Source organism: Aspergillus neoniger, assembly GCF_003184625.1.
Source record: "Aspergillus neoniger CBS 115656 unplaced genomic scaffold BO87scaffold_8, whole genome shotgun sequence".
NCBI classification, from domain to species: Eukaryota; Fungi; Ascomycota; class Eurotiomycetes; order Eurotiales; family Aspergillaceae; genus Aspergillus; species Aspergillus neoniger.
In genome coordinates, this window is record NW_020291136.1 from 989,515 (window position 1) to 1,013,446 (window position 23,932).

Here is a 23,932-nt window from a genome sequence, read left to right on the forward strand (position 1 = left end):
TAAGAAAGAAGAAAGAAGAAAGAAGAAAAGATTACAACTCATCCTTCTTTACCCCCTGAATACCCACCAACTCTGTCTCAAAGATCAACGTCGCACCGCCAGGAATCGGTCCAATGCCCCGGTCCCCGTATCCCAGTTCAGGCGGAATCGTCAACGTGCGCTTCTCTCCAATGCACATGTCCTGGAGACCTTGGTCCCATCTACACAGAAACAAGCAGCCAATTAGCCTAGTTCCTTTCCAAATATACTCAATAGCACAGATAATGGAAGATGGTAAATACATACCCCTTAATAACCCTCCCAGCCCCCAACTTAAACTTCAACGGAGTGCCGCGGTTATAACTAGCATCGAACTCGGATCCATCCGACGCGAGCTTGCCCCGGTAGTGCATGGACACTGTATCTCCGATTTGGGTCTTGCGGGTGCATTCAACCGAGTGGGTGACTTCGATTCCGAGGTTAGAGGCGGAGGCGAAGGTGGTGAGGGAGAGGGTGAGGAGGGTGGCGAGGGTTGGGAAGCGCATTTTGGTGGTGATTTTATATATCTGGATTGATGGATGGGGTGATTTGTTGGAGGAGTGGGAGTTGTAGATTGGGAGGAGTAATTGAATTAAGGAGATGCGGATACGTATACTTAAGTAGGTGGGAGCGGAGGAGATGCGGAGGTGGTTTGGTGGTAGTTAAGTTAGTGGTTGCCGGGCGGTTAGATAAGTAGGTAGGTTTGGTTAGATTAGCTGGGAAGGGTTGCTAGGGGTATGCCGAGTTCATGTTGGTGTGGAAGAGGATGCTACCTAGGGTAGTTTTCTACTTTTATGGATTAATGTGATTGATTAATCTAACTAGCAAAAAAGAAGATAATGCTGATTGTAAAAGAGGTGACGCGCTAGGAAAAAGAAAAACAAAAAAACAAAAAAGTGACTAGACTGGGGCTCGATCCCAGGACCTTATGCGTGTGAAGCATACGTGATAACCAACTACACCATCCAGCCAACTTGTTGTGATGGTTTTCTAGCAGTACTGAACTATGAATGAATAAATATGCTGCTGGCCTAAAGGATTAATTTCATTCTCTTCAACATTGCGTAATTTCCATCTACATTCCACAATAACATGTTTCAGATGCGATGGTTTGTGAAGACTGTCATCATATATTGTCATAAATGGTATCTATATGTACAAAGAAGAAATCTATCTAATATTTTTAAGCCCATTTACCCAGCAGGGCCATCAATAAAGCACCGAGACATAGTAGACCGAAAGCCGCCAGAACGATCTGGATCGGTGCCTTTCGCATCGACGTGCTGAACATGAACTCGTGGGCCAGTAGCTCCACCAGGGCCGTGTAAATGAGAATGCCGGCCGAGATCGAGTCAAAGACACCGCTGACGATCAACGTCGTGGCGCCATCAGACGCATAAGAGTCGCGCACGCCTAGACCGATCGCAATGGCAATAGGCGTGGAGATACCGTAGCCAAGACCAAGGAAATAGGGTGTCCATCGCTTGGAGTGTGGCCAAGGAACAGTAGCTAACCGAGATCCCAGACCCAGGCCTTCAAAGGTTTGGTGGAAGACAAGGACAACGTAGAGTGTCACAAATTCGGAGCCAGTGACCGCCAGGGTCAACCCAATGAAAACGGAGTGGAAGATGATTCCGAACTCCAAAATGAAGATGGAGGTCAATTGAGCCACGTACTCCTCCAGATCGGAGTGCTGCTTTCCGAGCTCGATATCATGGTGTTCGCGGGAATGACCGAGATGGTCCTCCCCCGGCATATGGGTCTTCATGTCAACCGACTCAGCAGGGAAGGAGGTAGTTGTATGCTCGATTTTCTCATGATGGTGATCATCCTCGTCGTGAGAATGGCCGTGGCCGAATCGAGCAAAGCGCATGACCATTAGCTCCACGAAAAACAGTACCACAATGGTCATTAGCACGATGCCCTCGACCCAAGAGTATTCTGTGATTGGGCCGGTAAGGCAGTCGTCGGTCAAAGCCTCTTCTGCAGGGGCAAGCAGGTGAATAAATGCGGTGGCAATGATGACACCGGAGCCAAAGTATTTGGCGATGAAGAAGGCGCACTTTGCAATCTTGGAGTCCTTGAAACTCCGGGCCATGACGGGGAAGAGAGCCCCGCATGTTGAACCGATAAGAATGACAAAGATAGACGAGATACGCAGGCCCATACGGCCATCATATCCATTGCCCGTCTCACAAGCAGGTGTTGCATCTCTGGCAACTAGACTTTGAAGAGAATCCATCTTCCACCGTTGATTGTATCCGACCGGCAGTCCTCTGCAGACCGTCTGGACCAGCTTAGAATAGCACGGGCCCGCCCGAAGAAGGTAGGGATGATCGAAACAACGTCTGACAGGTATCCGGTCCAATGGCGTGCAGGATCGTGTGACAGGAGGATAGCGGAAGTGTAGGCACGTGGAAGAAGAATGTCAACTGCAGTGATCGGTTGAGATTGCTGGAGGTTCGTCTGCAAGGTCCCCCCGCTCTTAAATTGGTTTCTCAAATGTGCGCCAAGTTGTCAGTGTGAGAGTTGGGCGTCCCCAAGGTCCCTAAGGCTGGTCCACGTCAAAGGGTCCGGCGATGAACGGCGTTGAACCGGTGCTGAGGACCTTGGTGGCACTGGTGAGGGGTTGCACAAACGCGATCGCTGAGGCGTCGATTTCGATTTGAGTTAGACAAGAAACGATCTCAGCACTTGCCAGCGCGCAGCTCACCTGGACACAAGTGAGAAGTTCAATTGAGCAACACAACACAAAGCAAGAACAGGGGGTGAATGCAGAGGCGTCTCCATGATGGCGGGCGACGGAGACTTCCAGTCCGTTCTGGGTAAAGTGCGAAGTTGCATCAGATGGGGACCTTGGGGGAAAGCGGCGGATTCACCTCAAGAGTTTTCGCTCAAAAGTGAGGACCTTGTGGACGAGGTCTTTCTTTTACTAGTCTCTGATTGGCTCCGATGAACTATAGCGGGGAATTTTGACGCAATGGTTAGCGGCCCGGAACCTTGTTGATCCGATGCTGCTCATTTTGTACACCCCGATTGGTTGTTTTGGAGCGGTCAGAAGGGCGGAGGCATCATATATTGGCAGAATTAAAAGTGGGATGAACACTTGCTCGATTAGGTAATGGTTATACCTTGAGTATCCATGCTGCAGTATCCATGCTGCAAACACAGGCCATACTATGGAGTAGTCATCTATCACCAATAAAGCTGAAGCATAAATAAACTTTAGCGCACTGATCCGCCAAGGCATGCAATGATAGTCATGATCTGGCAGACACATGAGTGACCGAGATGTCAGCTCAACCAAACCCCGTGCGCGTTAAGGGAGTGCCAAGTCAAAGGGATGAGTACTATTTCCAATGCGGCTGTCATGCATCATGTCTATTGGAGCGGGAGTCATTGTTTCTGGCTTTCAGGGTCCCAGGTATCATACTAGTGCGGGGATATAGTCAGGAATGGGGCGTCCAGATAACCTTGATGTGAAGCATCGTGTGACCTTGCATCGAAGCTCCACTCAGCCACGCAAATTGGACAGTGTACTTAGCAGGCTCGACTGCCTTTTCTACAGAGTTCACGCCTCGTGGCATCATGCTTACACACGGAAATCATCGCTAATTCAATGCTAACAATGGACCCAAGTTAGACGAAATATATCTCCTCTCTCATCGAGTCATGGCATACTTCAGTGACAGACAAAATTCCAGCAAGGCGACTAGTTCGGAAACACTCTTTCTATCAGAACAGAAGATTTAAGTAATAAGTAATAAATGATAGATGATCATTAATAATACGGTACCTAATGATACTATTCAAGGATGCCAATCCGGATCGCGATTGTTGTCACTCTCATCATCCTCTTTCTCTTCTTCTTCTTCTTCTTCTTCTTCTTCTTCTTCTTCTTCTTCCTCCTCCCCTTCTTCCTCTTCTTCGGCTTCGTCCTCCTCGGCCTCGGCATCGTCCCCGTTACCCCCTTGTCCCTCCTGCCCCCAATTATCGGCAACTGGTTGCCATTGACCACCCGGTCTCGCGTAGACGATCCTTGCCCCCCTAGTGACCAGATGTCTTGGGCAATAATTTCCCACAGGTTGTCGCTGCCTTGGACCCAATCTGGTGCACCTCACGTTGGTGCCGAGTTGTGGGGGGCATTGCTTGAAGGGGCCGGGGGTTGTGCATCCGCACGAGTAGACGAGAATTTGATAGAAGCACCTTAATCATACTATAAGATTATGTGAGGTGATATGGGTCATTGCCCAACTTACATTCTGGGAGAGAGTTGACCGAGTCAGGAGAATTTATTTCAACTGTGCTGTCTATTGGACTATGTCAAGCTTAATTCTAGACAATGTTTGTGCTATTAAGTGCAAGCCTTGATGCACCTTCCTCAATTGGCTCCCTTCATACATCGTGGTTTCCTGATTTAGCATACTTCCGTCGTCCAACTTCTTCGTCGGAAGCACTTTGGGTATCGCCTCCGCGGACGTCATGAGTATATCCGTGGCTGCCATGAAGGTATTACTTGCTGTTTTGGCAGTGCGCATTCGTTGTCCTACTAGCCAATTGATTGAGAAGTACCACTCCCAGCCTGATGAGACACATCTACGCTTCATGACATCAGCTTAAATGAAACAAGCCAAGGTTTCGGACAAGCCAATCCGACCTTCCCCTTATGTCATGACCATCGCTATCATGACACACGTTCTTAAATACCTCATATACAATGCGTATTCCGGCAGTAGCCTCAAGTCCTCGGAAAGCTCACTCTGGAAACATGAAAGCTATAAATCGTTCCTTCTACCACACAATCGACGCTAAGTCCTATCATGACAGGCCCAGCTGTCTCGTCTGCGGCTTTGTCTTTGCGAACGGGACAAGCGAGGACGATCATTACAGTTACGTGGATACGAGATACTATGTAGGAAGTAACCTCTGTCGCGCTGAGCTTCTAGAGGATTGGAGACCTTCTGAGAAGAAAAGATGGGGGAAGAAAACATGGTGGAACACTTCCCGCGCAGGTCAGCCACCCTGGTACACTAGATACCCTCAGCTGTTGACTGATTGGTCCAGTTCTATACCGCCCTGCAACAGGCACCTGCCGGCTTTCTGGGGTCATCATGCATCCTCTGACAACCGGATTGGTTCCAATGAATGAGACAGATGGATATATTTGCGGTACTTGGTCGGGCTGGTTATCCCCCAAAGAACGACAAGCTTTCGTACGTCCGGACATTCTATGCCCAACCCAGGAGCCGGAGCCCGACGTTGAGTGGGTGGCTTACTTTGTTCACTCTCGCTGCTGGGAGCTACTTACTCACCACGACTTGGGGACGATTGCGGAGAAGGACCTGGGCATAGTTCTCGACGCTCTCCGAGACAGACATAAGACTCTCCGAGGCAGACGTAAGAAAACCGGTTACCAACCTAGATCCTGGTATTGGATGTTTTGTCGGGAAGGTTAGGGTCCCCCCAGGTCCGACATTCGATGACGCTGACCTTGAATCTCTACCAGATCCTGTTCGTACAAAATGCGTTACAGGGGCGATTTGTCTAGCACTAAAACACGAAAAGCGAAGGAAATTGATGATGAAACGAAAGGGCCATTTGGTCACCCGAAAGGCACCACGTCCCAGACCCTGCGTTCTTCCGATGGAAATACTTTATATGATTCTTAGATATCTTCCATATCAGACGATCGCGAACGTGGAAAAAGGATTGCGCCTCAATCTCGGTAATAGGTTTTGGCGCACTTGGCTCTCTAGCCGAGTATTCTACGAAGTGAGGGATATTGCCATCGACGAGGTTAATTGGAAGCGCCTATCCATGTTGCTGGAACGACGACTCAAGAAGTCAAACGCTTTGGCCATCCGACGGTTTTTATTAGCCTCTCTGGATAATGTTATGAGGTTTGTTAACATGTAACTTGATGGGAAGGCCATCTATTACGAGTTTGAATAATGAATAATAATAAATAATGCGTCTGATAATACTATTCAAGGATGGAAGTCTGGGTCGCTCTTATTGTTATTCTCATCTTCATCATCATCATCTTTATTTCCATCATCTACTTCGCTTTCTTCTTCTTCATTCCCTCACCCTTATCATCTTCTTCTTTGGCTTCATCCTCCTCGGCCTCGCTCCCGTCCCCCCATGGTGCAGGACCAGACCCTGTGAGATGATCGAGTCCATTATCAGTTCGGCGATAGCGGTGAGATCATGAGCGTCGGTGTGGAGAGGGCCATCGAATCCGTGGCTTTTCATGTCCGCTTCGAACCAGTCTTAGGGGTGGAGGGCCTCTGCCTATCCATGGTCATCATTAGAGCAGTTCCGTCGTGTATGAGAGGTTGCTGGAGAGACGATAAGTTAAACAACTCGAAAACCCCATGTCGCAGTAAATGCTCACAGCCTGTCGGTTTTTGAAAAGCCCAAGCCAAATCAATTGGCGAGTAAGGCAACGAATGTGCAATAACAGAAACAGAAACAAAGATTGATACCTCCATGACAGCCACGCGTATGCTCGTGACGTCCGTGACGTCCGCGGAGGCTATGCCCAGAGTGCTTCCAACGAAGAGGCCGGACGACAGAAGGGTGCCAAATCTGAAAAGTATGATGTATGAAGTGAGGAGCCAATTGAGAAAGGTGCAATAAGGCTCGCATTTTCTGTAGAACTGAGCGTACTGTAACTAAATACTAGGTAGCACAATCAGACCAAACTATCTCTTAACATACACTCTTGAAATATGAAGTGAAGCAATAGATTCATAACACCATATACTTTTATCTGTTGAGGCATTCACTCCAGCCAGGGTCAGCTGATCCTTCGCTTCTTCTTCCTGCGTGGTCTTCCAGCACCTTTTCCAACCACCAAACATCTTCTTGGGATCCAGATAGCTCAAATTCATACCTTTGACCCTTCATCTTGTCATTATATTATATGATAAAGGTGCTTCTATCAGATCTTTGTCTATTCGTGTGGATATACTACCCCTGACCCCTTCAAGCAATGCCCCCCCCCACAACTCAGCACCAACGTGAGGTGCACCAGATTGGGTCCAAGGCAGCGACAACCTGTGGGCAATTACTGTTGGGACAGTAATCTCTCCGTCGCTAGCCTGACTAGACGCGATATATCGTTTTTGGTCTAGCGGTTAGTGCGCCGACAATTACTGCCCAAGACATCTGGTCACTAGGGGGGCAAGGATCGTCTACGCGGGACCGGGTGGTCAATGGCAACCAGTTGCGGGTGATTTCAGTATGGGAGACGCCCCTGATGGCTGTGGACAAGTCCCACGTACCGTTCCCGAGGATATTCGTACAATCCTCGTCGACTTCATCACGAAGGAATACATTGGGAGAATACCACGATCCAGACCGATACCGCAGTCGATAGTGTCCTCCGGGAGGAGACCTCCAATGAACTACGGGCGACAGGTGTTGCCACCCAACTTCTCGATGGATCATCCAAGACGGTTGATGCGACGAAGGAAATTGTTGTCTCGGGCGCCGCGTACTGCAGTTCCGCCATTATGATGCGTGGATCCCGCGAGGAGCTGGTCCAATTTAACATCGACGGCAAGATTAACCTGCCTGGAGTGGGTAGGAGCCTGACGGACTATCTGGTTAGCGCCACCCTTGAATATTAGCTCTATATTGCCTCTGACCTGCATGCAGATCATTTTTAGGTTCTACGAGATCGAAAAGGAAGGCCAGACAAACTACTGGCATCCTACCACAAAAGCAACAGGGCCAAGGCCTACATGCAGTGAAAGGAGCAGACGTTCGGCTTGTTGTCAACATTCCTCTTCTGCTGTTTCGCATTTGCACTCATGGACGTGTGGTCGAAGGCCGACCCCAATGAGAAACGACCCGAGACAGCTTGGATGGGACTCTATGAAGCTTACGCCACCCAGCCCAAAGTCGAATCTTCACGATCGAGTCTCAAGACGGCCCCAAGCTGTATTAAGGTTATTCTATTGGCCATATTTTGTATATAATTACCTATCTATGCCTAACATTATAAGGGAAAAGTTTATTTATTTCCGATGTCATCTATAACCAATCCGTTGACTAAAAATGAACATAGCCCGCGAAGCCCAACATCAATCAAAGCACGCATTTCCTCAATTCAAACAACCTCAAACTCCGCACTACTAGGCCCCGCCCCATTACAAGCCGTCAAATCCATCGGACAAGCACTCATAAACACAACACACTCCTGCTCCGCCCTCAAAACCACATAATCCCTCACCTTACTGTCCGGCTCCAAAACCCTCAACTTATTCCCAGTAATATCGACCTTCATGAACAAATTCAGCGGATCAGGGGTCCATCCACTCTCAAGAAACCCCAAAACATGGCTGAACGCTTGCTCAGCACACTGCTGCACAGCATCGCGAAGATTCTGGGCACAGTTGTCGTGGTCCGCGGTACCTCCAAGTTCGAGATATCGTTCTGGAGAGCAAGCTGCGTAGAGAACGTCGTGTGTGCCCCGGGATGTGTCCTCGGTGATGGTCAAGATAGGGTTTCGGTTGTTGTCGACGAAGGATTCGTTGATTGAGGGAAGGAGCTTTTGTAGGGTGGGTCGGGTGTGGGCCATGGACATGTATCTAGGGACCGTGTTGGGTGTGGAGGGGATCGTGAATGCCCAGGTGTCGATGACTTGGCTTCCGGAGGTGTTTATGATTTTGATTGATTGGCCGGGGTGGAGTCGTTGGAAGGCGAAGCTTCGGGCTGGGATGGTGGGCATTTTTGTATAGAGGATGGCTATAGTAGGGTTGGCTTTTTTTGGAGTTCCTGAGCCTGAGTTCTATATCCACGAAGGTCTATGTGTACTGATTCATAAATGAAGGTTCAAGCAACTACATCCCACGGGACAAGTGCTGGTATTATATGCTCAACCCCTTGAGTTGCATTGATAAGCTGCGTGTCTCCAGAAGAAGATAAGGTGACGTCATTCCTCCGCGGAATCACTCACATATTGGGCTGTCAGGCAGTATAACATTTCCTCTGCTGAAACCCGCATAACCCTTGTATATTGTCGAGACTTCTTCGTTTCCTTTTAGATGTGGTGTAGCTAGCTAGATAGCTAGTCTGGTGGAGCCTCCAAAAGTAAAGGTGGATCGTGTAGATTCCCCATCCTCATTAAACAACCTAATCTAACCTACTTTGTATACATCCAAAGCAAACTAACCACCCGATCTCCGGGTTCCTATACCCACAAACCCATGACTAGTTAGTAATTGCGGCATCTGCGGTGCTGACATGCATGGATTCCCCCAACCCCACCCCCTCCTTTACCCCAACTTGCATATCAGACAACGCATCACCATAACCCCAACCCCAACCCCAACTCTCCCTCCAACCCTCCACCCACCACCACCACAACAACAATGCCCACCAAAACCCTCGTCATAGTCGGAGTAACCGGCAACCAAGGACACTCCATCGCCACGCGGTTCCTCCACGACCCAACCTACCATATAATCGGGCTAACGCGGAACCCAACCTCCCCGACCGCCCAATCCCTCTCAGCGCAAGGCATCACCATCCTCGCCGCCGATCTCAACGACCCCAGCACACTCACCCCGGCTTTCCGCGGCGCGAACCTCATCTTCAGCGTAACCAACTACTAGGAACCGTTCTTCCGCGAAGACTGTCGAAAACAGGCTGCGGAGCGGGGTATCTCGTGCCGACGGTACGCGTACGAGGTGGAGGTGCAGCAGGGGAAGAATATAGCGGATGCGGCGGCGGCTACGGTTGACTCGTTGGATGAGAATGGGTTTGTGGTGTCGACGTTGAGTTATGCGGCGGAGTGTAGTCGGGGAAGAGTTGGGGAGTTGTATCATTTTGATGCTAAGGCGGAGGTGTTTCCGAATTATGTGAGGGAGAGATATCCCGCGTTGGCGGGGAAGATGTCGTGTGTGCAGACGGGGTTTTTTATGACCAGTTATAGGTTGGTTCCTGGGGCTTATTTTACGAAGGTGAGTGAGTGAGTGGGTAATCTTGGTTTGGGGTGTGGTTGTATGGGGTTATTGCTGATTTTTGGGTGTTTTGGATGGATTAGAAGATGCTGGATGATGGGGAGGAGTTGTTTGAGATGACTTTTACGACGGCGCCTGATGCGAAGGTTCCGCATTTGGATGTGAATGCTGATTTGGGGAACTTTGTTTATGCGGTTTCGAAGATGCCCCCTGGGAAGAGTTATATGGCTTGTGGGTCGCATTGTAGCTGGGCGGAGTATATGAGGATTTGGGGGAGGGTTAATTCGGTCCCGGCAAGTTATCGACAGATTGCTCTTGAGGAGCTGATGAAGAAGACTCCCGATACGGAGTTTGGGCGCGAGGTAGGTGATATGTTTACTTATTCGACAGATCCGGGGTATGATGGCGGTGATAAGGAACTGCTGACTGCAGAAGACATACGCAATGTGAGTGTGTTGTGATGGTATGGTATATAACCCACGGCTAATCTCTACAGGCCGGAATTGAGTGTCCAATGACCAGTTTGAAGGATTGGGTAGAGAAGGAGGATTGGTCGGCTGTCCTGAATAGTGACTAGGTCCTGATGTATACATGTAGCTGGCCAAGAAACTCTGCATCACGACCGAGGTTCGGCCAATATGACATGAGCGGCCCTACCAGACTGTGCACGTCTAGTTGACTCTTGCACCTGAGTAGGCAGAGACTGCGCCACTGCATTCCGTATTTCCTCTTTGATAAGTGCAGAGAGGCTCACTTGCACGTCATTGACCAAGCCAGCGCGGATTGAATCAAGCTGGCCCGATAGGCTTGATTGCACATTGGCATGGATAGTACCCTGGACTTGCCTAGCAACCTCTGCCAACGCATCGCCCTCGAGCCTGGTCTCTCTGGACATCCCAATCAACGTCAAGTCCTTCCAGCAAGCAGAGTCAATATCGCTGATACGTGGAATGCGGATTGTGCTCAGATGCTTGACGGTACGTTGAAGCACGATAGAATCATGGTCCCATTTCTTAATCGTGGCAAGACGCATCACAGCGGAGTAAACTTCAAACGTGAGGTCTTCCACTTTGACTCTGGTGAGATATGGTACTTCGCGGCCATCATTTATAAGTCTGTGATACTGTGTGCACTTGCTGCCGAGCTGAATCAGATCCTTGACAAGGGAAAGAAGATCAGCTGTCGCCAGATACTCAGGCCTTAGACCAACGCGCTGTGATCCAGATTTCGATTCAAGTAGTTTCTCATCGTCATAGCTTCCGCGCTGCACATCAAGGTCCATGGCAACAAGATCACTGAGATCTGACGAAGTCAGCCCTTTGGTTGCATTCTTTGGCAGGCCAACGAGGAAAGCTTGAGGTATCTGAGGAGACTCATTGACGGAGGACTTCTGTGGCGATTGCGACTCCTCCAGAAGATTTCTCATACATCCCAATATCAATGTTCCTATGTTCTACTATGAGTTAGTAGATAATTGAAGCAGAAATAGGAATGTTCACCTACCTCAATGATGTAGTTGAGCCCAGCCCAGAACAACGCCTTGTACAGGAAGTCTTCACTTTCTAGTTCATGTTTGTCCATACGAATTCCGCTTATGTATCTCTTGATGTCTTCCAGTTGTTCAACAAATGGAACAGAAAATTGGTAATCTGCAGCCAGATTGGCCTGGCAATTCTCCAGATTCCAGAGACAGGGAAGCCGTCTCCATTTGTCCAATGCGGTAGCTAGCAGCTTCTGGCGCTGCGAAAGCTCCTTTGTGATGGACTTCTGTGGCAGGAACAACTTCCTATAGGCCGCCACAGTAGAACTGTCAGTCTTCTCCATTCTCCTGTATGCTGTAGTCCAGGCCTTCTGAATTTGGTGTTTGTCCTTTGCTCCGCCGGCTTTGAGAGCTGCAATAATACTTTTGGAGACAGGTCTTGCGTTCCACGCAGCCTGGAGCGCTGTTCCGAGTCTACCAACAACCTTATTGGGACTGGCACCATGCTCAAGCAGCATTTGCACTGTTGACTCTTGACCAGCTGCTGACGCTGCCACTAGGGCGGTTCCAAAGAATCCTGCTATATGGTCGACTGCAATTCCCCCGGAACAGTTCCCCGCCTTTGGCCCGCCTGCAAGCAGCAGGCTGACAATAGAATTATTTCCATAGTATGCTGCTACATGGAGAGGATTGCCCAACGTTCCATCTTCAGTTCCGGTTACTTTCGCTTTGGAGTTGAGTAGCATCTCAGTTATCGAATGATGTCCTTGAGCGGAAGCCACATATAGTGCGGTTCCATGGGGACCTTTCTCGGCGTTCACGTTGACATGCTTCAATAAGTCCGCGACGATCTGCTTATAGCCACGATAAACTGCCACTTGTAGTATTGTCTCCCCGTCAGCATTGCGTGTGTTCAAGTCCTTAGGATCAGTTTGAATCAATTCCTCGACGACCGGCCCGAGATTGAGTTTAAGTGCGTAGTGTATCCGAGAGCCACGCCTTTGTCTTCGACTCTCGGCTTGGGCCCCATCCTTGCCGGTCATAGATTGATCTCCAGGCTCAAGCCAGTCCAGCCAATTATCGAATTGTTCAGACCGGAATAGCCCACGGATCCTCCCTTGAAGCAAGGCACGCTCATTGGCCATACCGTCAGCTTTCTCGAATAACTGGTAATGTTGAAACCAGTACTCGGCAGCATAACTTCTGAGGGTCAGTTCGAATCTGTTTTCACTGGCTGTGTCCCCAGCTTTCAGCGATTGCAAAAGGACATCAAGACAGCGTTGGGTAATTTCGAAATGAGCCTGTTCCTCGGAACAAAGGAACTGCGATATAAGGCTGTGCTGACCTAGGCGAGCCTGTGTCTCCAGATACTCTTTCGCAGAGAGATGGGCGAACCGAAGAACTCTGTCGCACTTCTTGCTCTTGCGATTAATGATTAAGGTTTGCGTAGACTGGGTCACCCACCGGCCTGTACAGATCTCGTAAACTGCATCAGCGTCATGAAGGCCAACTGCAGAGGCAATTTCCTCTTGAGTAAGCGGCCGTAGTTGTCTCAGAAGCCATATGAACATTGATCTTAAGAACTTTTCATCAATTGCGTTCACAGAGCTCAAATGCTTCTCATAAATGGCTACCATGCTGATCGGAACTTCGTTCAGTTTTGCCTCAATTTTCTTAGGGTCTTTTCGACACTCGCGTATTTCCTGAACCAACGATGTAGCCCAGAGAAAGTTCCTATGATTTGTTAGCCATAGCATGGATAGTCATTGTGGTGGACTGGTGTGACTGTACTTTTTAGCTCCTTCAGTAAGTCGTGTCCGAATACGTGACTTTAGGGAAACAGGGAGATCGCTGATGCCATCACCGTGCTGCATTGTCGTGTCAATGTAATTGCGAATATCAATTTCGAGCCCTTCCGCTACGTCAGTTTCCACAAGTATGTCTTTCAGATGTCCGCGAACGCAATCTCGTATATCTTCTTCATTCTTGCTGACCAGGAGAATGTGTAGGTTCGAAAGCCCCGACTGAGCCAATCGTTTAATGAGTTCGAGAAGTTTGTGACGTTCTCGGTCTTCTGATTCTTTCGGAACCTCATCGAGACCATCTAGGATTATAAAGACGTCCTTCTGTAGCTCAAGCACTGATAGGATGCTGTGCAGATATTCGATGAGTGTCTTGGTGTCAGGATAGCGTGCGAACTTTCGGTCTTCTACCAAGGCACTGGAAATGTCTTCTGGGAAGCCCCCAAGACTACTTCCCAGCTGTCGTAGGACAAACCGCAATAACAGGTCGATGCGCGTTGTGTCTGTCTCATCGAAACGAAAGTACCACCGCAATAGTACCCGGTTTCTGTCTTTCTTGAACAGCGTTTCAAGTTGGTTGACAATGGTTGAACTATAGAGAATTAGCTGGCTTAGAAGTAACCAGAGGGCACAAGGCGGGCGTTTCGCATACCATAAGGACGATTTTCCACATCCAGCTAGTTATTCTGTTAGTGTATGCAACTATGTTTCTGGATGTTGTTCCATACATTCACCATACAGCCAAAGCAAGGATTGTGGAGTGTCCACCCAAGTTTTGTATTCTTGACGCTCAAGCAACCACCTCCCCGCTACTTCAGTCTCATCGCTGGATACAATGGCAGACCTTAGCTTCTTGTGCTTGCCATCGCTGGCTGCAGCTATATCACTGGGGAATAGCCATTCAAGTAGCTGTGTTTGAATTTCCCCTTCACAAATCTCAGCCTCCGGGTCTTGCTATCGGAAAAAGACACTGACGTACCTGAAAGTGTCTTATCGATCTTTGCAATGCCCTTCATGATCATTGATGTACTCTTGGAAACATCCCCTAGAATGTTCTGGACCTCCTTGACTCGCTTCATCTCCTCTTCTTGGGCTGGTAGCATGTCAGCACGACGTGTAACTTCCACGGAATTTATAGTATTCACTTACTTTCAAACATGAATTGCTGCTGCTCAGCCATTATTTGCCGAAACCACTTTTCCACCATCTCGTCGCTTCCCTGAATGGCATTTTGCAAGTCCTTCAGCGGCTCCTGGGTAAGTGATTTGAAACTCTGGATAATCCGGTCTAATCAAGATAATCAGTATTGACAACGTTCATGAGGCAGGTACATCCTTGATACCTAATCTCTTCGACGTCACCGACTGCTTCACTTTTGCGGAATACTGTAGTACACATATGTACACATTGACGATGGCATCCCCTAATTCGGTCGCATTGGACACCTGGACTCGGTGATAAAGAGCCTCGATGCGAGAGTATCGAGCCAGGAGTACGGCAAGGTATTCGGAGGCTTCCCAGATGCGCTGCATCCGTTCCTGGTTGTTTTGGATAAGCTGCAAAGGTCAACCATACGTCCATCCTATAAGAAACTAAGTCAATGACCACAAACCGTCAGACCAAAGGAAACCACCGCCCATGCGATAGACGCATAGCCAGTCGGATCAAATTTAACGACCACATCGCCCAACGCCTGAACGGTCATGACCGATTTCAAGATAGAACTTGCACGATCATATGCGTTTCCCTTCGTTTTTGACGGCCATCGCTCCTGATGAATGCGTAGTTTGCTTTTGGTCAGGTTCATAACGCCCTCTACGTACTCTTTAGGCAATTTTCCCATTCGATTGATGTTCCTATCTTGCCACTTTTGAGTCAGACGCTTCCTATTCGCGTCGCCCACGTCGACGGACATCCACGCCTCTTCCCATAGGTTCCGCTTAGGCTCGACCACGGCAGATTTTGGCTTCGCTGCTGCCACGCCATTGGACTTTGCCTGTACTGGCTTCGGCTTTGTAGGTTTCGAAGATGGCGTCTTCTTGGCCTTGGTGGTTGTGGCCGGCTTGGCCTTTACCTTCACCGGTGATGATTTCTTAGGCGGGTGTGGAGTGTCATCTTGTGGCTTGACCATTTGGCTTATTGAGAAAGCGTTGGTTTGGTATTCTGTAATAGTTGATGTTTGATGCTAAGGGAAGAATATTGGCAAATGAAGCTGTCATGATGGAAGATCGCGTTCTTGCGGGAGATTTGTACCCCGCGCGAGGCTCTGCACAGGTCAAGCTGATGGGGCTGATACTGTTTCATAGCGGGAAGAGCTAATGCTGGTGCAGGATGAGGGGACAAAAACAAGTATCTTGATTGGAGGATTCGTATGCGTTGTCAGCTAGCTAGCCAGAAGAATACGAGGCGCCAGCTTGGCTTGGCCCTGCAGTGATACCTGCATGCTGTGGGTCACACCAAAGAAATGTGTTTGTGGGAAGTCGAGTGCAGAACGACTGTCACGCGGATTAATGATGGGAGGAATATGGGGAGCCTATAATAATGCCTGGAAATTACGGCAGGCGTGAAAGCGGCTCTAACAGGTAACCTTATCCTTGAATTATGCAGGAAAATAATACGAGTTTCTCGAGACCGTTGGGAGCTGAGCGAACTTAAATTCATTGCAGTCAAAGAGGTTATCCTTCCAATGACAAGATAAGTCGTATGTTTATTTTCAAAATGAGGGTAATACTCGAGATACGCAACCATCATTCCAAGATGATATGACAGCTTCATTCCACTCAGATACTTCCCCACATCAAAGATCCTCTTTTCTTGAGAAACTCAAATGTGGGTTTTGACGCAGTGATCCTACTGTGCCTCTACATACCACGGGAAGACAACATCCATAGTTTCATAAAACTCCTCAGCCACTGCTCCCTCCAAGCCCCAGGCGGAGATCACCTCCATCCCAGGCCGATATCCCCACTGCGTATTGATCCTCAAATGGGCAATCCTGGCGCTCTTATCCCGACTGAACTCTAAAGACTCATTACTTTCTTCTCCCGTACGATAATTAAGAAGTGAGAGCCCCATGATTTGTAGTCGCGGCATTCGCTGCGCTGCCTTACCCATGTCCCGATAGAGAATACCAATGTCGGCGCTTTTGATGTATTCCCGCCGGTCAGGAAACCTGTCCTTTGGCGAACGGTTTGCCAGCGACTCCCGAACTGCAGCTTCACGGGTTAGTGGAGGATCAAGGCCAATTAATGGGGACCCTGTCTTTGTGTTAGTCACAAAAGATGATTGGAATATACGCTCTTCAAGAGGCAATATATGAAAGACAATCTGGAAGTCGAGATCCAGCGCAGCGACACTTACCATCTTCGTTGTATGGAGGCACATTGAGTACTCGAAGCCGTTCGAGTTTCGGCCAGTAGGGAGCATTGGTACTGTTTTCCGCCGATGGCCAAAAAAGAGCCTTGCTAATCCGGATATGACTCAAAGTGAGTGACTGTAGCCGCATACTCAGGTTATGAAGTCGGGTGGACAGATAATCCATCCCACTAAGCCCCACATAGGTTAGTCGATGGTTGCGAAGTTCGTCGTTATGTAAAAAAGGAGACCATTCTCGGTCGGGCATAACGGAAAGCTCAAGGCTCTCCACAGAACTTGGTACACAACGAATGAAGTCGATCATTTCTAGATTAAAAGCACGCCGGTTAGCCTGTATCAATGCTTGAAGAACATGAAAGGAAATAAGAGCATACCTTGTCTTAACAAGCGACGAATATCACCTACAGAAGGACCCATCCATATAAAATCTTGCAGTAATACATGCTTCACATTGGGGAGACGTTCAAAGATCAATCCAAATGATGATAACAAGACAGCATTTAACCATGTCCCCGTTACTCCAATCGACGTGACGCATACTGGACTAGGTAAGGGTTCCAGGTGCTTTGCTTTCAGGCAGGATGGAAGTGATTTTCGATGCTTGAACAGGATATCCCTTAAGGATGATGTGTACTCTGAATATCTGGGGGTGAAGGTTCCACAATGTGGATTGTGGTCGCTGAATACCAGTTCGAGCCCTGGATGCTGCTCTCCCCAATTGTGCAATGCCAGAAACAAGAAGCCGAGCGCTTTGTGGTACTCTTGATCATACCATTCATATATATACTCATTGGTGTTTGCCCGATACATAAAATCAGTCACCTTTGGTAAGACAAAATATGGTTGCCAAAGGATATGTCGAATATAATTTACCCTGGCACGTCGCCTGTCATTGCCTGTAGTGCACCTGGAAAGGTTCAACACGCTCAAGTGCCCTCTAATGCATAATCTCTTCCAAATAATTGGCTCCACAATCCCCTGCCATTGACGAGAAATAACAGAGTATTGGGCTAGGCTTTGTGAACGCCAAGCCGGTGGCACATCGTAATAAGTGACTCCGGGAACACGTTTTGGACGATGTTTGTTCCCAGAGGTATCTTCAAGCAGAAAATTAAAGATGAGACTGATTATCTCGCTGGGAAGAAAGCTCATTGTTCTGAGTTGGCGGTGGTGTTGAAGTGGTTTCTGACCTTGCTGACGTCGTGCTGGGATAATTCTCTGGGTAGATCAACAAAAGCCTTACATATAGAGAATTGTAACTTGCGCACACTTGAAGTAAAACCTTCTTCATGGGAGAGAATGCAAGAATAAGGTGTTATTATATACGCTATCTGGTATCGTGACGGCTTCCATCACACTATGATAGTTGGATCTGGTATCACTTATATCAGTCTCGTTGTCCCTGCGAAATATAGGTAGCTTCCACATTACCCAAAAATTTCATACGTAAATGGAATGCACCACCTGTTTATTCCTTTTACTACCAGAGATGGGCTTTTGAAACATAATTATGAGAAATCTATCCAATCATATTTAGTTTGAACCATGTGGATATCTGAAACTTCCCGTTGAAATGGCAAGAATGGTTGACATTGAAAGCGAAGGAAACTGGGATATCCATTGATTTAACCCCCGCCGACTTAAAACTGCTCACCCCTATGGAAAATCCACGATCACTTTTAACTGCTGCATTGCATATCTACGTTTTGTTGGGACAATGTAGGAGCCAATGAATGGACCACTTAGCTCACGTAAGACAGGGTCGCTAGTTAATTTATTAATTTCCTACTTACAGTAAAGCCACTGTTTATCTTAGAATCGTGATGTATCGATGGAACAGAACTCAATCAATCAATAAATCACGTGTACGAACAAGAATCCAAGTATTCTTGTCGAGCGATGATTTAGACAAAGCCACAATTACTGGGTTAAAATAGCAACGAGGCTGGGGCTGGATAGCGAGTGGCCCGACTCACCAAAGTGCTATCCGGCTCTTACAGCGAGTCCATAATTCTTCGAACAAGGGTCATAGATGACAGCTTGCAGGAGACATAAGCCAATTTGTTGGTGCCTAACCCATGATAACTGATGGAAAGTCACGTATAAATCAGGTCTCCCCGATACGTGCCATTTCCTAATTATTATACTTGCCAAAGATTCCTTATCATGGCATCTGAAAGTCCCTATTGGGGCCTATCTACTTCACATGCTAAGTTAGTATGAAGGCTACGATCAAGTCCAAGCTAACGGTGCAAAGTTTTTGCGAGGAGGTAATTGGTTTATTTGAGAGTACAGAATATTCCTGCGTCTATCCTTCCTAATAAGAACATCACATAGGACTACGTGGTGACCAGATACGTCGCCGAGTTTATCAATACCCTAATCAATCTTGTGTACAGTATGTCGCGACCTGCCGCTTCTACACAAAAACTAATAAATGACGCAGTATTCTACGCAATATACGGAATTGTCCATCTTCGTCGACATTCGAATAAGGATGTCTTCCGCGCCCTTCCCTACTGGGGCTTGATGGGCGTTGGTATCGCTTCTGCAGCTTTTCACATGAACCTCAAGTACCATACTCAGATGAGTAAGTTCATTCGCTACCTTCCATTGCTAGTCTAAGTAGTGTTATTTACCAAGTCCGTTTGGTACAGTGGACGATGTATCCATGCATCTCACCACAACCCCAGTTCTCCACCGCGTCATGACAGTGAACACCAGTCGCAGAACCTCGATTATCCTAGCTTTTCTGCTGGGTGCAGCTCTTATAGGACTCATAACACACCATGCACTGACAGATGAGCTACTCTTACATTCCGTCACGTTCGTGGTCAGCGTGACGATCATTGAAGTCCGGACAATGCAGTTGATCACCACGCGAACGCCAAAGGATTCTCTCGCTCGACGCCAGATCTGGGGTGGTAAGATTTGGAGCTGGTAAGACTAAGCATCTACCAACCATTTCCATGTTTTCAGTACACTGACTGCCAAAGCTATATTTGAGCTGGGATTCCTCGTCTGGCTAGTTGATGGGTGGATTTGCGAATGGCTGAGGAGCTGGCGGGCGACTATTGGCCTACCGTGGGCTTTTCTGCTGGAACTACATGGGTGGTATGCAGATTCATGCTTTCTTCCAAGGGTCCGAGCTAACAGTTGGTCTGAAACAGGTGGCATATCTGCACCGGAATTGGCGCTTACATATTCATCGCGGTGATTGATCACCTAGTGTCGGGTGAAGATGTTGGAGCCATTGAGGGCTCATTCGCCTGGCCCGCACCTTGGGCTTCTCGTTCTATTTTTGCGGAAGGTTCAGCCCTGGGTGTCACGCCGGATCTCAAGACAGACTGAGGCGAGAACACTACAAGTAGATTTGAGGCGGGAGACGGATGGGGACGAACGTTGGTCGGGGTAGAACTAAGCATCAGATATGCTGCGAAGCCAAGCTTTAAGCTCACATTCTTCAACCACTTAAGCTATGATGGAATCCGTGAACCATGAGCATTCTGTACAGTCATAGCAATGATTGATAAATCCGAAATAGGAGATAAGCTTGTACCGGAATAATATTCAGCCAATGAAGAAGCCAAACTTAGTCAAACACGTCCCACCTAGCCAATCGGCAATACGGCATTGAGTCAGTTGTAAGCGATCGGACCCCCGCAATGCACCCCACCGGCAATTGGCCTTGCCGATGCACCCCGCCCTCCGGTCTCAAAAGCTTCGAACTCTTGCCTGCCAAAAATCTCAATCCTCTTATCCAGAGTAATTTTGGACAGATTTGGAAGAACAAGCTCAGACGCAATGGCCAACCAGCTTCATAGTGCCCCGCCCTTCCGGGCCGAACATATGGGTTCCTTGCTGCGTCCCGACAACCTGCTTGCGGTGCGTGAGAAGATCCGCGATACCGGTATCTCGGAGCAGGAGGCTGGTCTGCAGGCCGTCGAGGAGGAGACTGTTCGTGATGTTGTCAAGCTCCAGCGGGATCTGGGCTACAAGGCTGTCACTTCTGGTGAATTCAACCGGACCCGTTTCTGGGGACAGATGTGGGATGAGTTCGAGGGTATGGTTCATCGTTCCGATTCTGTCGTTGTTGAGTATATCACTGACAAATATATCAGGCACTATCCGTCTTCAGGATGCTGAAGCCTCCATGTTCAGACTTTACCACCCCGACGTGGTCAGTCTGATTGAAAAGGACCGCAAGGTCATGCCCGGTGACTCGGTCATCGCCGGAACCAAGCTTTCCTGGAGCCCCGAGAAGTCGGTCTCGAACTTGCACGAACTGAAGCTGGTTCAGCAGGCCCTGCCTGAGAGTGAATGGCACACCATCAAGCTGACCATGATCACCCCCGCCTGGTTCCACATGCGCTACAAGCAGGGCAAGGCTTACACTCCCGAGGCCTACGCCAACGACGAGGAGTACTTCCAGGACGTCGCAAAGGTGTACCAGGCCGAGCTCGACGCCTTGTACAAGGCTGGACTGAGAAACGTCCAGTTTGATGACCCGGGTATGGCCTACTTCTGCTCCAAGGCCTTCCGTCAGGGCTGGGAAGAAGACAAGGACAACATCGGCACGGTCGAAGATCTGCTTGACGCCTACATCAAGCTATACAACGACTCAATCAGCAAGATCCCTGCTGACATGCACACCGGTATTCACCTTTGCCGCGGTAACTTCATCGGAGGCAGACACTTTGCGGAGGGATCTTATGACATCATCGCCAAGAAGCTGTTCGAGAACCTGAACGTCAACACATTCTATCTTGAGTATGACACCGAGCGTGCAGGTGGCTTCGAGCCCCTTAAGTTCTTGCCCAAGAACAAGAACGTCGTTGTCGGTGTCATCAGCACGAAGCTCCGCGAGCTGGAGGACAAGGAGGCCATGAAGGAGCGGATCTACAAGGCCGCCGACTTCGTTAGCGCTGGTAGTGGTGAGACTCGCGAGGAGGCCCTCAAGCGGATCTGCGTCAGCCCTCAGTGCGGTTTCAGTACCCACGAGAGCGGATACCCTCTGAGCTTGGATGACGAGAAGAAGAAGCTGGGTCTGACCAGGCAGATCGCTGATGAGATCTGGGGACAACCTTGAGCTTCTCAGAGCAGTGACTGGGGCGGTGCTTTCCGGCCTCTTAACAGAGAAGGAATTACGATGATGTGAAATGAGTTATGTATTTAACAGACGTGTCATATTAGCACGTGGCAAGGTGATGTACATATGGGAGTGGTGAGGGGTGCATCGGTAGGCGCAATTTGATGAAATTAGGCCGAGAAGCATGTGTATATGTCAAGGCATTCATGTAGGCTAGTCATGTGCTGTGCTCGGACCACCCATAAAACACCTCTTCGCGTTACTTTATTTTGCTCTCCTAGATAGCTCAATTCAACTTATTCTTTTACTTCTATTTATTTATTTTATTATTACTTTTATTACTGCTTCTGTAGAGTACTTCTTAAGAGATTATAAGCCTGGTCTTTATATTATAAAGCTATTCAGGTCTTACTACAGCTAGCTATTACTATTAAATAAGATATTCTACAGAATACCAGTCTTGGCAAGCCTAACAAATCTAATAAAATTATATATTTATACTAAGAAATACACCTTACTTATTTATTTACTTACTTATACTAAGTATACTGAATAGCCAGTATAACACGCAAAATTAAACACAGAATCTTATTTAAAAATCTTTTTTTAAAAAAAAAATAGTTATTAAGACTATCTTACAAGCAGATAAATTTCTCAAGTAAATATCTAATAGTATCCTAGGACTGCTGATCTTACTAGAAAGATATATAAATTAAATAAAATAAAACTTTTAAATATATTAAATACTTAAAAATATCAGCTTATTAAATCTGATTAATAAGGATCTGGCTAGACCTGCTGAAGATTATGAAAAATATAAGATTTAATATATTTATTTAATAATTATATAATTATGATTAATTTAAAATATATTAGATAAAATACTAGATCTGTTTACAGACTCTGCTGACATAAAAAAATTAATAAATAATATATATAAAGTACTTCAAAGAATTATTCTAGAAAATAGTATTATACTTTATTAAAATATTATATATAACCTTGTCAAACCAAGGAGATCTGAATATATTATAATAATTAAATATATTAATCACTTTTAAGTAAATTATATTCTTACTAAAATTTTATAATATAGAATATCTATCTTTACAGTTATATTCTTACTTCTTCAGAAGATATAGAATGACGTGTCTGCATGGATTATTTATATAAAAAATAAAATACTAGAAGATATAGATACTATATATAATAATAGTAATTTCTATATTATCTACCAGAACGCGAGGAAACAGTATAATAAATTCAGTAAGATAAAAATAGCAGCTACTATATAAAAAGATTAAAGCTTATTATAAAAGCTAAAAAGTATTAAAGAAGAATAGAAGAAGACTATATATCTTATAAAAAATATTTCTTATGAAGAGCATATTACTAAAATATAAAAAATAATATCTAAGTATATTAATAAAGTCTGTAGCTACTGCAGATATCCTAGCTATAATTAAATAAAATATTAATATATTAATATAATCTCACGTTTAAGATTATGGTAATTATATATTCTAAATATCTAGTTTTTCAAGATTCAGAATAACTAATATAAAGAAGAAAAATTAGATTTAAACTTAAAAAATAACTTTAAAGCAATAAAATCTATACCTGTAAAACAGATAACAGAGATATCTGCTTAATATATTACCCTGTATAAAATAAAATTAGATAATAAAAATATATATTTTTTGAACTTCTCTGGAATAGCAGTTAGAAGTACTACTAATTATTTATTATACTAGATTTATAATACAGGCAGTTCCTAATATATCATATCTAATTATACCTTATTAGATTATTACTATAATCTAGATATCTCCAACTTTTATAAATATAAAATATTTAATAAAGAAATTAATGTTACTAGATCAGCTAGTTATTAAATTCTAATCTTATTTATAAATAATAAATATTACAAGATTAAAATCAAGATATTCTATTAACTAGATCTTATATATAATCTTCTATTTATAATTCTCTTACAAAAAGACTTCAGAATATACATAAACATAATCAACCTGATCTTATGAAGGAAAATAGATAATAAAATAATAAAATATTTATAAAAAAATAAAAACATACTTTTTATATATATTCAGAATATAAAATTAATTCTTACTACAGTTAATCTTTTACTATTATATTAATAATATAAATATACAGGATTTTGTAAGATTATCTC

General features: G+C 46.3%; 11 protein-coding genes and 1 non-coding gene across 12 annotated transcripts; 5 read left to right on the top strand and 7 right to left on the bottom strand.

Annotated features, from left to right (window-relative positions):
- Positions 1-31: 31 nt before the first annotated feature.
- On the bottom strand, positions 32-524 carry fkbp3 (peptidylprolyl isomerase family protein FPR2; the record flags this gene model as incomplete). The annotated part of the gene is made up of 2 exons (XM_025625168.1): positions 32-200; positions 286-524. 2 exons carry the CDS (start codon positions 522-524, stop codon positions 32-34), a joined length of 408 nt encoding a protein of 135 aa, XP_025482368.1.
- Positions 525-915: 391 nt separating this feature from the next.
- Positions 916-989, bottom strand: BO87DRAFT_t110. The gene has a single exon. It is a non-coding gene; the product is annotated as a tRNA-Val (tRNA).
- Positions 990-1,128: 139 nt separating this feature from the next.
- zrfB (low-affinity Zn(2+) transporter ZRT2) lies at positions 1,129-2,605 on the bottom strand. The gene has a single exon (XM_025618783.1). It carries the CDS (start codon positions 2,258-2,260, stop codon positions 1,202-1,204), a length of 1,059 nt encoding a protein of 352 aa, XP_025482369.1. The 5' UTR covers positions 2,261-2,605; the 3' UTR covers positions 1,129-1,201.
- Positions 2,606-3,827: 1,222 nt separating this feature from the next.
- On the bottom strand, positions 3,828-4,523 carry BO87DRAFT_452949 (uncharacterized protein; the record flags this gene model as incomplete). The annotated part of the gene is made up of 4 exons (XM_025628523.1): positions 3,828-4,065; positions 4,140-4,224; positions 4,278-4,328; positions 4,445-4,523. The coding sequence occupies 4 exons, from the start codon at positions 4,521-4,523 to the stop codon at positions 3,828-3,830; spliced, it is 453 nt and encodes a 150-aa protein (XP_025482370.1).
- Positions 4,524-4,786: 263 nt separating this feature from the next.
- On the top strand, positions 4,787-5,934 carry BO87DRAFT_303205 (uncharacterized protein; the record flags this gene model as incomplete). The annotated part of the gene is made up of 3 exons (XM_025619235.1): positions 4,787-5,030; positions 5,083-5,231; positions 5,371-5,934. The coding sequence occupies 3 exons, from the start codon at positions 4,787-4,789 to the stop codon at positions 5,932-5,934; spliced, it is 957 nt and encodes a 318-aa protein (XP_025482371.1).
- A 1,332-nt stretch (positions 5,935-7,266) lies between these two features.
- Positions 7,267-7,655, top strand: BO87DRAFT_423869 (uncharacterized protein; the record flags this gene model as incomplete). Its single annotated transcript, XM_025627196.1, has 2 exons — positions 7,267-7,324; positions 7,396-7,655. The coding sequence occupies 2 exons, from the start codon at positions 7,267-7,269 to the stop codon at positions 7,653-7,655; spliced, it is 318 nt and encodes a 105-aa protein (XP_025482372.1).
- Positions 7,656-8,121: 466 nt separating this feature from the next.
- On the bottom strand, positions 8,122-8,842 carry BO87DRAFT_374579 (uncharacterized protein). The gene has a single exon (XM_025622812.1). It carries the CDS (start codon positions 8,756-8,758, stop codon positions 8,138-8,140), a length of 621 nt encoding a protein of 206 aa, XP_025482373.1. The 5' UTR covers positions 8,759-8,842; the 3' UTR covers positions 8,122-8,137.
- Positions 8,843-9,401: 559 nt separating this feature from the next.
- On the top strand, positions 9,402-10,569 carry BO87DRAFT_423871 (NmrA-like family protein; the record flags this gene model as incomplete). Its single annotated transcript, XM_025627197.1, has 4 exons — positions 9,402-9,629; positions 9,678-9,992; positions 10,076-10,438; positions 10,489-10,569. The coding sequence occupies 4 exons, from the start codon at positions 9,402-9,404 to the stop codon at positions 10,567-10,569; spliced, it is 987 nt and encodes a 328-aa protein (XP_025482374.1).
- Positions 10,570-14,106: 3,537 nt separating this feature from the next.
- On the bottom strand, positions 14,107-15,725 carry BO87DRAFT_233882 (uncharacterized protein). Its single transcript, XM_025618784.1, has 4 exons — positions 14,887-15,725; positions 14,617-14,830; positions 14,424-14,561; positions 14,107-14,367 (listed from the first exon to the last, which is right to left on the bottom strand). Exons 1-4 carry the CDS (start codon positions 15,403-15,405, stop codon positions 14,153-14,155), a joined length of 1,086 nt encoding a protein of 361 aa, XP_025482375.1. The 5' UTR covers positions 15,406-15,725; the 3' UTR covers positions 14,107-14,152.
- A 399-nt stretch (positions 15,726-16,124) lies between these two features.
- BO87DRAFT_457203 (uncharacterized protein) lies at positions 16,125-16,896 on the bottom strand (the record flags this gene model as incomplete). The annotated part of the gene is made up of 2 exons (XM_025628786.1): positions 16,125-16,531; positions 16,635-16,896. The coding sequence occupies 2 exons, from the start codon at positions 16,894-16,896 to the stop codon at positions 16,125-16,127; spliced, it is 669 nt and encodes a 222-aa protein (XP_025482376.1).
- A 1,919-nt stretch (positions 16,897-18,815) lies between these two features.
- On the top strand, positions 18,816-20,000 carry BO87DRAFT_405120 (ceramidase; the record flags this gene model as incomplete). The annotated part of the gene is made up of 6 exons (XM_025625916.1): positions 18,816-18,866; positions 18,987-19,047; positions 19,096-19,239; positions 19,307-19,573; positions 19,646-19,763; positions 19,820-20,000. The coding sequence occupies 6 exons, from the start codon at positions 18,816-18,818 to the stop codon at positions 19,998-20,000; spliced, it is 822 nt and encodes a 273-aa protein (XP_025482377.1).
- A 386-nt stretch (positions 20,001-20,386) lies between these two features.
- Positions 20,387-22,019, top strand: BO87DRAFT_374584 (cobalamin-independent methionine synthase II family protein). The gene is made up of 2 exons (XM_025622813.1): positions 20,387-20,712; positions 20,771-22,019. The coding sequence occupies exons 1-2, from the start codon at positions 20,454-20,456 to the stop codon at positions 21,736-21,738; spliced, it is 1,227 nt and encodes a 408-aa protein (XP_025482378.1). The 5' UTR covers positions 20,387-20,453; the 3' UTR covers positions 21,739-22,019.
- The last annotated feature ends 1,913 nt before the right edge of the window (positions 22,020-23,932 follow it).

What these genes read in the sequence shown, in the direction of transcription:
- zrfB (XM_025618783.1), bottom strand. Translation starts at nt 2,260, where the DNA reads ATGGATTCTCTTCAAAGTCTAGTTGCCAGAGATGCAACACCTGCTTGT.
- BO87DRAFT_374579 (XM_025622812.1), bottom strand. Translation starts at nt 8,758, where the DNA reads ATGCCCACCATCCCAGCCCGAAGCTTCGCCTTCCAACGACTCCACCCC.
- BO87DRAFT_233882 (XM_025618784.1), bottom strand. Translation starts at nt 15,405, where the DNA reads ATGGTCAAGCCACAAGATGACACTCCACACCCGCCTAAGAAATCATCA. An exon ending in TGGTTTCCTTTGGTCTGACG is followed by an intron (nt 14,831 to 14,886) that starts GTTTGTGGTCAT and finishes TGACCTTTGCAG; the next exon opens with CTTATCCAAAACAACCAGGA. An exon ending in GGTGACGTCGAAGAGATTAG is followed by an intron (nt 14,562 to 14,616) that starts GTATCAAGGATG and finishes TATCTTGATTAG; the next exon opens with ACCGGATTATCCAGAGTTTC.
- BO87DRAFT_374584 (XM_025622813.1), top strand. Translation starts at nt 20,454, where the DNA reads ATGGCCAACCAGCTTCATAGTGCCCCGCCCTTCCGGGCCGAACATATG. An exon ending in GATGTGGGATGAGTTCGAGG is followed by an intron (nt 20,713 to 20,770) that starts GTATGGTTCATC and finishes CAAATATATCAG; the next exon opens with GCACTATCCGTCTTCAGGAT.